The 13,786-nt window shown below is 42.8% G+C and overlaps 1 protein-coding gene across 1 annotated transcript in view; it reads left to right on the top strand.

Annotated features, from left to right (window-relative positions):
• Kdm5b (lysine demethylase 5B) overlaps positions 1-12,756 on the top strand; it is a 64,213-nt gene extending 51,457 nt beyond the window's left edge. The window contains exons 22-27 of the mRNA XM_048430819.3: positions 1,059-1,217; positions 4,289-4,774; positions 7,533-7,644; positions 9,517-9,671; positions 10,970-11,290; positions 11,825-12,756. Of these exons, the coding sequence (XP_048286776.3) occupies positions 1,059-1,217; positions 4,289-4,774; positions 7,533-7,644; positions 9,517-9,671; positions 10,970-11,290; positions 11,825-11,962 (1,371 nt within the window). The 3' untranslated portion in view covers positions 11,963-12,756. The remainder of the gene's footprint in view (positions 1-1,058; positions 1,218-4,288; positions 4,775-7,532; positions 7,645-9,516; positions 9,672-10,969; positions 11,291-11,824) is intronic.
• The last annotated feature ends 1,030 nt before the right edge of the window (positions 12,757-13,786 follow it).

The raw sequence follows: 13,786 nt of genomic DNA, 5'->3' as shown, positions 1-13,786 counted from the left end.
TCATTAAACCAATACGAGTGACATCTTTACAGTTCACAAGAGCATTCTCCCACAGCACTCATGGGTGGCTCTATCTACTGTGGCTTGTTCTTAGCAACCTTAAATGTTTCTGGCTACATGTAAGATACACAGTCCAATGATATTTATAGAAGAACATGTTTCCATTAGCTTTTGTTTCGTGTACAATGGAGTCTTACTCTGGCACCAGGTGGTCTTGTAATTGTGGCAGTCTTCTGCTTTTTCTCTCCAGTTTAGGAACTTCAGATGTGTATATTATACCTGGCTGGGTAAAGGTTTCTATTGTGAAATTAGACTCTACATCTGTCTAGCTTACCACCTTCATTTATCTATTTTTGTTTTATGTGTATGGATGTTTTCCTACATGTGTATCAGTGCACCTTGTGTGTACAGTGCCTATGGAAGGCAGAAGATGAAGTCTGTTTCCATGCAACTAATATGAACTGGGTGGGTACTGGGAATTGGACCCCAGTCTTCTCAAAGAGCATCCAGTGTTCTTAATCACTGAACTGTCTGTATTTTAGTAAACCTGATAAATGACCTCACTGGTGAAGTGTAGTGCTGCACACCTTTGATCCCAGCACTCAGGAGGCAGAAGCAGGCTGATCTCTGTGAGTTTGAGACCTGCCTGATCTTCAGAGCAAGTTCCAGGACAGGCTCCAAAGCTCCAGAGAAACCCTGTCTTGAAAAACAAAAAAAAAATAAAAAGTGGTTAAGCTGTATTTTTTTATATTTCTTGTAAGCTGATTTTTATGCTTTATCATTGTAATCTGTTAGCACATATCACTTTTACTTAATTAAATCTGTAACAAAGTTCTATTTTTTTTTCTAGGCATGCTTCTCCCCTTTTTTTTCTTAATCATTTCTTTGTGTGTGTACACATGTGCACATATGTGCACACGAGTAGAGTTTTCATACTAAGGCAGCATGTTTCAGAGAAAATGATAGTTAATAAAAAATGTTGATGTAGCCTACTATTTAAAATCTTTTACCTAATCTGAAATTTTTTTGAACAATGGTTGTTTTTTCTCTCACATTAGGTACTTTGTCCTCGTTGTGATATTGGCCTTTTGGGATTGAAAAGGAAACAGAGAAAATTGAAGGAGCCTTTACCAACTGGGAAGAAAAAAAGCACCAAATTGGAGAGTCTGAGTGACCTGGAGAGGGCCTTAACTGAAAGCAAAGAGACTGCTTCAGCTGTACGTAGTAGAATGTCTTTTTCTGGTTTGTTTTTAGGGAGGATAGCTTATTACCGTTTGAGGTACTATGTAGGAATATTAGCACGTTTAGTGGGATAACTTGAAAAGTGCTTGACTTTGCCAAAACGTCTTTTAAAATTGTCAAGTTTAAAGATAGTTCCAGGCTGTGGTGGCACATACCTTTAATCCCAGCCTCTTCGGAGTGAGTTACAGGACAGCCAGGGCTACACAGAGAAACCCTGTCTTGGAAAACACTGTTCCAATGGTAAAATGCTTGCTTGGCATTAATGGGTTCCTGAATTCTGGAAAATAATAAAATATTAAACATCCCCAGAGGTGCATAAAATTTGGAGTAGGCCACCCAATCTGAGTCTTTGTTTGAGATGGGTTCTCCCTGGTTGCCTTGAAATTCAGTATGTAGACCAGTATGCTGACCTCACATTTAAAGAGTTCTTCCTGCCTCTGCCTCCTGAGTGCTGGGATTAAAGGTATGTGTCACCAAGCCTCATTCAGTCTGAGTCTTGACCTTAAGAACTTGTTTGGAGGTTCTTATGGGAGTGCAGCTACTTTTGTATATTCTTGACCAAAGACCAGTCCTCCTCTGTTGGGAAGGTCGTCCTCATCTACCAAGTGTGCAGCTTTGGGAGGGATGCACATGGAACGGTGAGGGAAGAAGGGGACACCTGCCTAGCCAGCCAGATCGCCCCCACTTCCTCAATCTGAGCCTTAAATATTGAGCACGCCTATGGGTTTATCTAGAAATACCAGTTAGGTGATCAAGGCTGCCAGAAAGATGAAACAAGTTAACTTGTCATAGGAAGCACTTTAAAAGTATACCAGTCCTTGGCAGGGTGAGACTCAGGAGGCAGGGGCAGGTGGATCTGTGAGTTTCAGGCCAGTGAGTTATATAGTGAGATCCTATCTCAAACGTTAATATATATATATATATATACACACACACACACACACTGGATAATTGAGTCTTACATTTTATAAGCATTGTTGATTCAGGATAGCACCAATGAAGTGAGATTGTGTCTAGGTAATGCCTAGTGAGCATGATGTCACGATGAAAAGGGATATAGCTGTGAGAGTTGGATGCTCTAACGACACAGAGCATTGCCTGACTAGTGAGATTGCTCAGTGGTGAAGGTCCTTGCCAAACTTAGATTCATTAAGAATACCCTCATTGTGTCACTTAACAATGAGATTAATTCTGGGGGATGCATTGTTGGTCAGTTTAGTCATTTTGTATCATACCAACTGATACCAACTAATATGACTGCAATGGCAGTAGACTGTACAGTCTTACCAGGATCACTGTATATGCTATCCATGCTGACCAAAGCATTACTACACAGTGTGTGACTGTGGAACTTGACTCATCCTTGGGCCAAAGCACCTTTTCTGTTGTAGGTATCTGACCTCTTGGAACTGACACATAAATTGACAACGTTTATGAATTTTGGTACTTGGAGTCTTTTCTTAAAGATAGTCAAGTCTTAGGAAAGTTTTGTTTTCCCATTCTGATGTATTCTGTATCTATGGTTCATTTTATGAAGACTTAATCGAAAATGATAGTTCTTTCTTTGAAATATACAAATGCCTATTTCAACTTCTCATGGCAGTAAATCTCATAGATTCTGGTAGACCTATCTAATTCATGAGCTCCTTGTTTAAGAATTCTCTTGTGTGCATAGTGTATGGCTATGGTAAGATTCTGAAAGGTCAGTCATTTGCTTACCATTGCTATGCTTTAGGAGGGAACCTTATTACCCTATAATATACATATACACATATCTATTTATATGAACATTACATTCAATAAAATATACTATTATTATTATTGTTTGTTTGTTTGTTTGTTTTTTCGAGACGGGGTTTCTCCATGGCTTTAAAGCCTGTCCTGGAACTAGCTCTTGTAGACCAGGCTGGCTTCGAACTCACAGAGTTCTTGCCTCTGCCTCCCAAGTGCTGGGTTTAAAGGCGTGCGCCACTACCCGGCTATGTTATCATAATATACCAAACGTTTGTTATTTGATTTATTTCTATACCCATCCCCACCATTAAAAAAAAAATATTCTTCATTCATTTATCCACTTCCCCAATCTGAAAAAAAGCAATGGGGAATTCGTTCTGTCCTTATGACTCAGGAGGCATCTCATCTGATGTCTCAAGATTGATCTGACTTCTTGGGGCAGGATTTCCCTGTGTAAAAGCTCTGGCTGTCCTACTTTGTAGACCAGTGTGGTCTGTAACTCACAGAGATCTGCCTGCCTCTGACTTCCCAGAGGCAGATTACAGGCATGTGACACCCAGTGGTTTTCTATTTAAGTTTTTTGTTAGGGCCTAATTTCATAGCCTATTATTAATGTGTTCATTACATGTAAATGACATAGTGAACAAAACTAGGCATAGACCTGCCACTGTGTGGTGACTGCTTGAGCACCCCCCACATACACACGCATGCACGCACGTGCCTAGCCCCATTGTAGTTCAGGCTGAATTGAAGCTGATATTTTCTGCATGCTCATTTTTGACCTTCTCTACTAGGTTTCATTCCCTTAGATTGCATGGCCTTCTAGGAAGATACACATGACAGAACAGAAAAGTCTAGAGCCATGCTTTCATTCTTGAGCTACCACACCTGGCTCTAGACTTTTCTGTTCTGTCATGTGTATCTTCCTAGAAGGCCATGCAATCTAAGGGAATGAAACCTAGTAGAGAAGGTCAAAAATGAGCATGCAGAAAATATCAGCACCAGTCTTTTTATAGAAGTAAATATTCAGGCCATAAATGTACAAGTCAGACTTTTAAGAAGTGATGTAGGTGAGGTGATTGTTTATACTGTGTGCAAGGCGCCTCTCATTGTAGTGTTTGCAAAATGTTGGCATATTCATTTTGTGCATGCAGAAGTTTAGTCATAGTGGAATGTGGCTTAGCTTGAACAGAGCTTGCTTTGGATTTGAGTGCAGATAATCTACTTTGGAGTGTATCTAATTAACTTAGTTTCTTGAGTTGTGGAACATAGTTCTCTGTGACCATATCCTTGATGGCTAACTCCTTTTCAGATGGCAGCTCTTGGGGAAGCTCGCCTAAGAGAGATGGAAGCTTTGCAGTCTCTCAGATTTGCCAATGAAGGGAAATTGCTGTCACCTGTCCAAGACGTAGAGATGAAAGTCTGCCTGTGTCAGAAGACTCCAGCTACTCCCATGATCCAGTGTGAACTCTGCCGGGATGCTTTCCACACTAGTTGTGTGGCAGTACCCAGTATTTCACAAAGCCCCCGAATCTGGCTTTGTCCTCATTGTCGGAGGTCGGAGAAACCTCCATTAGAGAAAATTCTGCCCCTGCTGGCCTCCCTGCAGCGTATAAGAGTTCGTCTTCCTGAGGGGGATGCACTTCGCTACATGATTGAAAGAACCGTGAACTGGCAACATAGAGCCCAGCAACTGCTTGCTTCAGGGAATCTAAAACTTGTGCAAGACCAAGTGGGCTCTGGACTGTTGTTTAGCAGATGGCAGGCCTCAGCAGGACAGGCACCAGAGACAAACAAGGTGAGCCTGGGTTTTGTGGGGTGTTTGACATCTGCATTGCTCTATTGTTCTGTCTGGTGCTGGTGTTCCTGAGACCATCCCTCTTCCTGTCACTAGCATTTATGGCAGTTCCTTATTTAGGGTCATTTACCTCTGCTCTGTCTGTCATTTTAGTTTTCTACCCCTAATTGTCAGGACTTGTTGTTTGTTTGCCTTTAAAATGATCATTAATTATTATTGTGTTTGCTCGTGCACATGCATGATTTAAGGGCCTGAGTATGAACGTCAAAAGGCTGTTTTTTATGGAACAGTTCTGTCTTTATGCGGGTTCTGAGATCTCTGGTCATCAGGCTTGTGCCATAAGCCATCTCACTGGCCCTGCTTTTTGTTTTTGAGTTGAGATCTCCCCTAGCCCAGACTGGTCGTGAAGTCACTGTGTCTGGGGATGATGCTGAACTTCCATCCTCCTGCCTCTATTTCCTGAGTGCTGAGGTTATAGGCATGTGAGATTATTTGGTTCTGGGGATTGAAACTAGGACAAACACTTGACCAAACGAGCTGCATCTCCACTGTCAGGAGTCTTTCTTAGACATTTTGTTTCTGTTGTGCACATGTGTACCTTTCTGTATATATAAATATTTTTTCTGCTTCATTCTGTTAACCTGTATGCCTATTTAATTTATATATATAGTTTTATTTTAAAATTTTGCTTGATTGAAATTAAGTCACTGTGCAGAAAGAGAAACCACCACTTGCTTTGTCCTTTTAGCCTTTAAGGAAGAATAGTATTTCAAGGGATCAGATGCATTTGCCCTTTTTATTTGTGTGTGTACACCCCTGGGCAAGTTCCTTAGGAGCTGTCTATCTTGTTTTTTTGAGACAAGGTTTCTCACTAGACCAAGAGTCACCAGTTGAGCTAGCTTGCCCAGCCAGTGGACTCCAAGGATCTGCTTGTTCGTGGTGCTGGGGTTGATGACTAGTTCATGTTGCCGTGCCTAGCATATTATTTTGTCTGTTTGCTTGCTTTAGTATGGGTGCTGGAGAGAAACTCATGTTTTCATGCTTAGGACAAACACTTTACAAACTGTGCTCTCTCCCAAAGTTCCTATTCATGATTTTATCAAAAGGTAGATTCTTCAGGCCATCATTGCAGTGGTGGTCAGTTTCCTGTTGTCTCCTGTAGGTGGGTTGCAGGAAAAGAGTGTGAAGATGAAGGAAAGTGCAGCTAGAATGACAATAGTCAATCTTTACATTTAAAAAGGTTGAGCTGGGCGGTGGTGGCGCATGCCTTAAATCCCAGCACTCAGGAAGCAGAGGCAGGCGGAAGGATCTCTGTGAGTTTGAGGCCAGCCTGGTCTACAAGAGCTAGTTCCAGAACAGGCTCCAAAGCTACAGAGAAACCCTGTCTTGGAAAACAAACAAAATAAATAAATAAAAAGGTTGTTTTGTTTTTAGATTTGTTATTTATGTGTATGTGTGTTTTGTCTGCATGTATGTGTATACTATGTGTATGCCTGGTGCCGGCAGAGGTTTGAAGAGGGCACTGGATCCCCTGGAATTGGAGTTACACTATGTGGGTGTTGGAAATTGAACCCAGGTCCTCTGCAAGAACAGGTGATCTTAACTGCTGAGCCAATTCTGCAGCCCCTTTAAAATTGCTTTTATAATTACATGTGTTTGTATGCTCACACACAGGAATCGTTCTCTCCTTTCGCCCTGTGAGCCCTTGTCTTTGAACTTAGGTCATTTGGCATAGTGGCAAGCACCTCACCTGCTGAGTCATTTTTCTGGCCCCTTGTCACAATATATTTCTGTAACAGAGATATTTACAAACTGTACACAGCAGCACTCAACTGTATCCTTTGCTATTCAGAAGGCTGGGGCATGTAGAATTACTTGAGCACAGGAGTTTTAGACCAGTTTTTACCAATATAGAGGCATCCCCATCTCTCTAAACAGCTCAAGGCTAGATAAAGCCTGGTGTGTTTGCCTGGGGCTTGACCCCCAGCACCATAAAGGAGAGAGAAAGAGGAGAGAGTCACAATTCTTGTGCTTGGTTGATCTCAGATGTAGGAGTTGAGTGCTTAGCAGAGCACAGGTAAGGACTGAAAATGGCCTGTCTTTGTTTCTGCAAGTGATTAAATATTTGTTGATTTGTTAAGGGAAAAGACACAATTATTGCTTGTGTTTTTGAGACAGGGTTTCATAGATGTTCTCAAACTCCTGATCCTCCTGTTGTTACCTCCCAAGTGCTGGGATTACAGGTGTATGCCACCACACCTCTCTGTTGCATGCCCTTTGAGTAAAAAGAGTTACATAAAACATTTGAAAGGTGGTGTGAGGGCTGGAGAGATGGCTCAGTGGTTAAGAGCATTGCCTGTTCTTCCAAAGGTCCTGAGTTCAATTCCCAGCAACCACATGGTGGCTCACAACCATCTTTAATGAGGTCTGATGCCCTCTTCTGACCTTCAGGCATACACAGAAAAAGAATATTGTATACATAATAAAATAAATAAATATAAAAAAAAAAAAGAAAGGTGGTGTGATCTGTTCTGTCAAGAGAAAATGATTTCTTTCCCCAATGTTTTCACCTCTCTGAGATCAGTCTGAGTAAAACTTGGGAAGCTGAATGGCTTTGTTTCTAGGAGGGTTGGTTTGGCCTGTTTTTGGATGCCAGAGGAGACTTATTGAAATTATTCTAGAAGCTCCTTTCATTGGACAGGTCAGAGTGTTTTTTAATTTGCAAAAGCCTTGTAATAAGGTGTTTCTCTTCCATTAGGTGTCTCAACCTCCTGGTACAGCATCCTTTTCCTTGTCCGATGACTGGGACAACAGAAGCTCATACTTACATTCTCCCTTCTCTGCTGGACAGAGTTGTGTCCCCCTCCATGGTTTGTATTTTATTTTATACTATTTGTAGATAGTAACAGGCCACCTTGCCTAGGGGTTTGTAGTAGATAATCTAGTGTGCTGTAGAACTCTGTATCCTTGTTAGATATGATGTTACATATGTATAATACCCACATTCAGGAGGCTGAGGCAGGAGAATTAAGAGTTCAGGCCTTCTGGGCTACATAGCAAGGCTTTATTTCAAAAACAACAAACAAAAAACCAAATACATTTATTACTTTGCATTTTCTAAATAATAAAGTGATGGATCATATTTGAAGATTTTTAAATGCAAAGGATACAGAAATGCATCCTCTTTCTTTGAGAAATAAGAGTTAATCCTATACCAGCTAACACCAGCACCATGTATTTAGGTCAGATGCTAAGTCATGGACTTGTTTTAGACTTTCAGAGAATAATAGAGGTAACCCGTGTTTGAAACCTGCCTCCTTTCTCTCTCTCTCTTTTTCCCCCCCTTCTTCAGACAAGGTCTTGTTTAGCTAAGGGTGGCCTCAAATTCAGTGTTTAGTAGAAAAAAATCCCCCCCCCTTTTTAATGTGTATGGGTGTTTTGTCTGCCTGTATCTCTGTACCATGTGCGTGCAGTGCTTATAGAGGTCATCAGATCCCTGGGACTGTGATTACAGACAGTTGTGAGCCACCATGTGGGTGCTGGGAAGTGAATCCAGGTCCCCTGGAAGTGCAGTCTGAGCCATCTTTCCAACCCCAGACAATGATCTTGAACTCGTGGTCTAGGTTCTGTCTGCCAAGTTCTGAGATTACAGATGTGTGCTATCACACTTGGCTTTTTCCTCCCCCTTTTCTCTCCTCCTCCTCCTCCTCTTCCTCCTCCTCCTCCTCGTGTGTGTGTGTGTGTGTGTGTGTGTGTTTGAGATGACAGTTTTATTAACCTAAGTTGGCCACAGACTCCCTGTGTAGGTGAGGATGAACTTGAACTCCTGATCCTCCTACTTCCAATTCTGAAGTGCTGGGATTGTCAACATACATAGTCTTTCCTAAGGAAGACTGCCTAAAGTGTTAACTGGAATCATGATCCTTAGTCATCCTTATCAGAGTGTTTTTTTGAGACAGGGTTTCTCTGTGTAGTTCTAACTGTCCTGGGAACTTGCTCTGTAGAACTGGCAGTTCTGGAACTCACAGAGATCTGCCTGTCTTTGTCTCCTGAGTGTTGGGATTAAGGGCAGGTGCCACCACTGCATGGCAGGCCAGCAGTTTTTGTGACAGTGAAATCTGTCATGGTGGAAGAAGTGATCTCTTTTCTGTTAGTAGTAGGTGAAGAGTGAATTCTGATGAAGTGTGGGTATTTGCCCTGGAACCAAAGTCTTATGGAATCTACATTAGCCTCTCTTTGTTGTATTGTGGTGTCTTAGAAATTTTTTTGATATAAAGAGATATACCACGACCACAGCAACTCTTATAAAGGAAAAACATTTAATTGGGATGGCTTACAATTCAGAGGTTTAATCTATTAAGATCATGGCGTGATATGGTGATGTCCAGGCAGACATGGTGCTGGAGAAGGAACTGAGAATCCTACTACATCTTGAACTACAGGCAGGAGGAAGTGAACTGAGACACTGGCATGGCTTGAGCACATATGAGACCTCAGAGCTTGCCCCTACAGTGACACAGTTCCTCCAGCAAGGCAAGGCCATACTTAACTCCAACAAGCCACATCTCCTAGTGCTGCTCCTTATGAGCGTTTGGGGGCCAGTTACATTCAAAGAACCACATGTGGTTTAGACACATCATATAAACCTAACAAACTGAATGGGGACAGTCTTCTATGCCCGACAAGTTTACGTGTGCATGTACTAAATCTCTATGTTCCCGTTCTGATTGGGTCTTTAACAGGTGTGAGTCCAGAAGTGAATGAATTATTGATGGAAGCCCAGTTGCTCCAGGTATCCCTTCCTGAAATTCAGGAGCTTTATCAGACTTTACTTACAAAATCAAGCTCTGCTCAACAAACAGACCGAAGCTCACCAGTTAGAGCCAGTAGTGAAAAGGTGAGTGACAGCTGCTGGGAAGCACATTTGCAGCACTTGCACTTAGTGTCACTGCCCTCTGACTTGGTGAGAGAGATGGCTCTGTCTTGAGCCACAAGAGCATGTAAACTGTACCTCACAACTCCATGGGACAGTCACTGAAGCCATTTGCAGCAGTCATGGTTTAGATTTTTTTTTTTTTTAAATGTATGGGCTTTTAATTCCTTTTTAGGGATCTGTTCTCATCACTCTGTTGAGGTAACAGTGAGAAGCAGATTATTTTGCGTTATAGAAGCAATGCGATCAAGATGGAATTTGTAGTTGAAATGGCCTTTGTTAGTAAAGATTTTAAAGATGCTAGATAACAAATACTTTCTCTACTCTCCAAACCAGGAGACTAAAACTGGATGTAGAGACTGAGGATGCTTATTTATCCTTGATACTGAAAGACACTGTGTAATGTCCTATTCCCCCGCACTCCCCCATCCCTTTCATGTGTATTTTTGTATGATATGTGCTTATGTGTACATGTTTTTGCCTGCATATGTATATGTATGCTTGTGCACGTGGATCCTGAAGTTGATGTCCAAAATCTTTGATTGCTCTTTGCCTGATTCATTGAGATAGGATTGTTTAATTGGACAAAGAGCTTGCAGATAGGCTAATCTTGTTAGCCAGCTTCCATGGCTGAAACCACAGACAGCTACCACAGCCGTTGAATATTGACATGGATTTGGGGGCTCCCTCTGGTCCTCTTGCTTTCATGGCAGGAACATTGACTGCTGCAACATCTCCCCAGCCCCTGTGATGTCCTCTGTTAAGGAGCTACTGCTCCCTTGTATCTCTGTAAGCCCCGTCACACAGAAAGGCCTTGAGAATATAATCAGGATAGAAATGTGAACTAGGATGTCTGAAACCTCAATGAAAAAGACTCTTGTGGGAGGTACCCGGAAGACTGATTACAGAGCAGTTAATCATTTTAGTCCTGAAAGGACTGGAGTGAATGTCCTTCACAAACACTTGATAGAACAGCCAGTCACTCACTTAAGGTGAGAAGGGTCTATGTATATCTTTGTTCTCCTGGTGCTAGTGGGCTACTCTGAAGGATGAATCATTAACACCCTTCCCCAGTGTTCCCCCAGGTCACAAATAGCATGAGGGATCCTGGTAGTTAAGCTGTTATTCTTGAGGACTAGGAGTGGGGAGATGGTAGTAATGGTTAGGATGGAACACACTAGGGATCATTTGGTTCTCGTTCGCATATGTTTTAGTAATGGGCAAACTGAAGGCTAAAGTTGAATTTGCCATCTCTCACCCAGAATGATTGCCTTCGAGGAAAGCGAGATGGAATCAACAGTCTGGAGAGAAAACTGAAGAGGCGCCCCGAAAGAGAAGGCCTTCCTAGTGAACGGTGGGATCGGATTAAAAAAATGCGGACACCCCAAAAGAAGAAAATAAAATTGAGTCACCCCAAGGACATGAACAATTTCAGATTAGAAAGAGAGCGTAGCTATGACTTAGTCCGTAATGCTGAAACGCATTCCCTGCCCTCAGACACGTCCTACTCGGAGCAGGAGGACTCTGAGGATGAAGATGCCGTCTGTCCCGCTCTGAACTGCCTGCAGCCAGAAGGCGATGAGGTCAGTGAGGTTTGGGCCATAGAGGACGCTTCCCCTTAACTCAGAAACCCTGTAAGCTAGACCTCATCTCCTCGGGGCTCTCTCCTCTGCTTGTCTGCTTTGAGCTGATCTGAATGGATTGCTCAGTTCCCCTACTGATATCTCTGCTTTTAACCATCGGTCCTGGGTCTCCTCCCTTTTCTTGAAGAAACTCTGGTTCTTCCCTTTTTTCCTTCTCTTGCTCCTCCAGCTTTCGCCACCCGGCGCCCGGAAGGTGGGAGGGATGCTGATGGAGTGCCCTTGTGCTTACGGTCCCAGGGCAGCGGCAGTGCTGTGTACCCCAAAGCAGGCACAACTTGAAGAGTGACTCTGCCTCCGTTGCTTTGGCGGTGGGACAGCTAGACTGCTGTGGTTAGCTGTTGTGCCAGAGGCCCCAGTGCTGAGACGGTGGCCATTAGTGGCACACGGCCTGAATATCTTGAGGCTGGCCTGCCCAATTTTGAATGGAATTTTTTTGTCCTCTGAACACCCCATCTTCCTGCTCTTTGTAACCAGGTGGACTGGGTCCAGTGTGATGGCAGCTGCAATCAGTGGTTTCATCAGGTCTGTGTTGGTGTCTCTCCAGAGATGGCAGAGAAGGAAGACTACATCTGTGTGCGCTGCACTGCAAAGGACGCACCAAGCCGAAAGTAAAAACAAAACACACTTCATATAATTCAGGACTCCAACAAAGAAGATTTCCTCAATCTCAGCAAAGCTACAGGACTGGGGTCAAGCCAGCCTGTACACGGTGCTATTTCTATTCCTTGCGGGATCATTTTTCCAGAACTCTTTGAAAAAAAGAAAAAAAACAACTAAAAAATTTTTTGACACTTTTTGTATTTTTTTCCTTAAGAGCTGTTTGTGGTTGTTGAATTAAACTGCTGACTGTTTTTGCAGGGGTTGCCGATTTCGAAGGTGTTGGAGTTTGCACCTTTTGTGTACAGCATTAACATTGTACTTCTGCCTGGGATGTACCGGCTTAAGAGTTCAACTCAGTTTCAGGGCCCAGCACGGGCACCAGAATTCCAGTAACTCTCACTGAGCGACTGTTCTCCTTACTCTGTTACCACATTGGGGGCTTTTTAAGTTTTTCACTTTGGGGTTTTTGTTCTTTTCTTTCTCTACTTTTTCTTTCTGGTAGGTTAGGTTTATTTATCTGAGCAATAACTTCTATGTTGGTTTCAGTGGCTGGAATTAAAACAAAACAAACTTCTCAACAGTGTGTTGGTGCTTTAGCATTTGGTTAATGTACAGAACGCAATGTCTAGTTTCTAGTGTCACTGATGACCTAGTGATGTAGAAAGAGACTGCGCTGTAAGTAATCGCCACGGCTGTATTCTGGCTTTGTCCCTGCCCATTCTTCCTCCCCTATTTTTTTTTTTTTTAGATTGTATCAAATGTTGCAGTTTATATTGTGGAATAATAAATCCTTGGTCCTATTGTAACACTAGACTGCAGCTTCTTCTGCCCCTCTACCTTGTGGTCCTATAAAACCAGAAGGGGTTGCTTGCTTGTGCTTCTCCCCAGGCAGGCTACAGCAGGAGTGTGCTTGCCTTCAAACTTGTCGAGACTGTCTTTGTAGTCTTCTTTAGTCAGGCCCTTGCCTTCATGCTCCACTAATAAAGAACCCCTAACTTTAAATACCAGAGCCAGTCCTTCAAGCCATGCTTTTTATAAATAAGCTCTCAGAATGTTGAAGTTGTTTCCACATCACTCCAGACTTGAAACAAGTCCTTATGAAATGGTTTTTATCATTTGACTTGTCAGGGAAATTTGGTCTAGAGTTAAGATCCTGGGATTCATCATCTTAGAGGGTTAGTTTTATTGTATCCGTTGAAGAGAAACTTGGGTCTACCAGTCCTTCCTGCCTGGGCTTCCTCTCCCAATTCTGTTGTTCCATCCATCTTCACTGGCTGCGGGCAGCCATGCCCATAGCGGTGTCCCTCCATTCTGCAGAGGGACAGACACTTGTTTTTCTCACTGTCGATAGCCATAAGCCTGATAGTGGGTTGAGCTAGTAGATCTTTATAAAACATCAAGAAAGTTGTGATGGAGCAGAGATTTAAATGTACTATCCCCTTTATGCAATCCAGATGATTAAATCTGCTTAAGAATAATTCCCAGTGGTCTGCAGTGTCCTGCAGTTGGTTGGTGTGGTGTCTCTTGTCCGGGGATGAATGTAAGCTTTGAAGGGGGCAGTATGGAGGCCAGGGTACAGCTTGGTGGTAGAGCACTTGCCTAGTGTAAGCAAGACCCCTGATCTCATATCCTGCACTACCAATAAAGAACTGCTGTTAAGGGGCTGGAGAGATGGCTCAGTGGTTAAGAGCATCGCCTGCTCTTCCAAAGGTCCTGAGTTCAATTCCCAGCAACCACATGGTGGCTCACAACCATCTGTGATGAGGTCTGGTGCCCTCTTCTGACCTGCAGGCATACACACAGACAAAATATTGTATACATAATAAATAAATAAAT

This window comes from Myodes glareolus, chromosome 5 (assembly GCF_982192425.1).
Source record: "Myodes glareolus chromosome 5, mMyoGla1.1, whole genome shotgun sequence".
NCBI classification, from domain to species: Eukaryota; Metazoa; Chordata; class Mammalia; order Rodentia; family Cricetidae; genus Myodes; species Myodes glareolus.
This window is presented reverse-complemented; position numbering and strand designations above follow the sequence as displayed.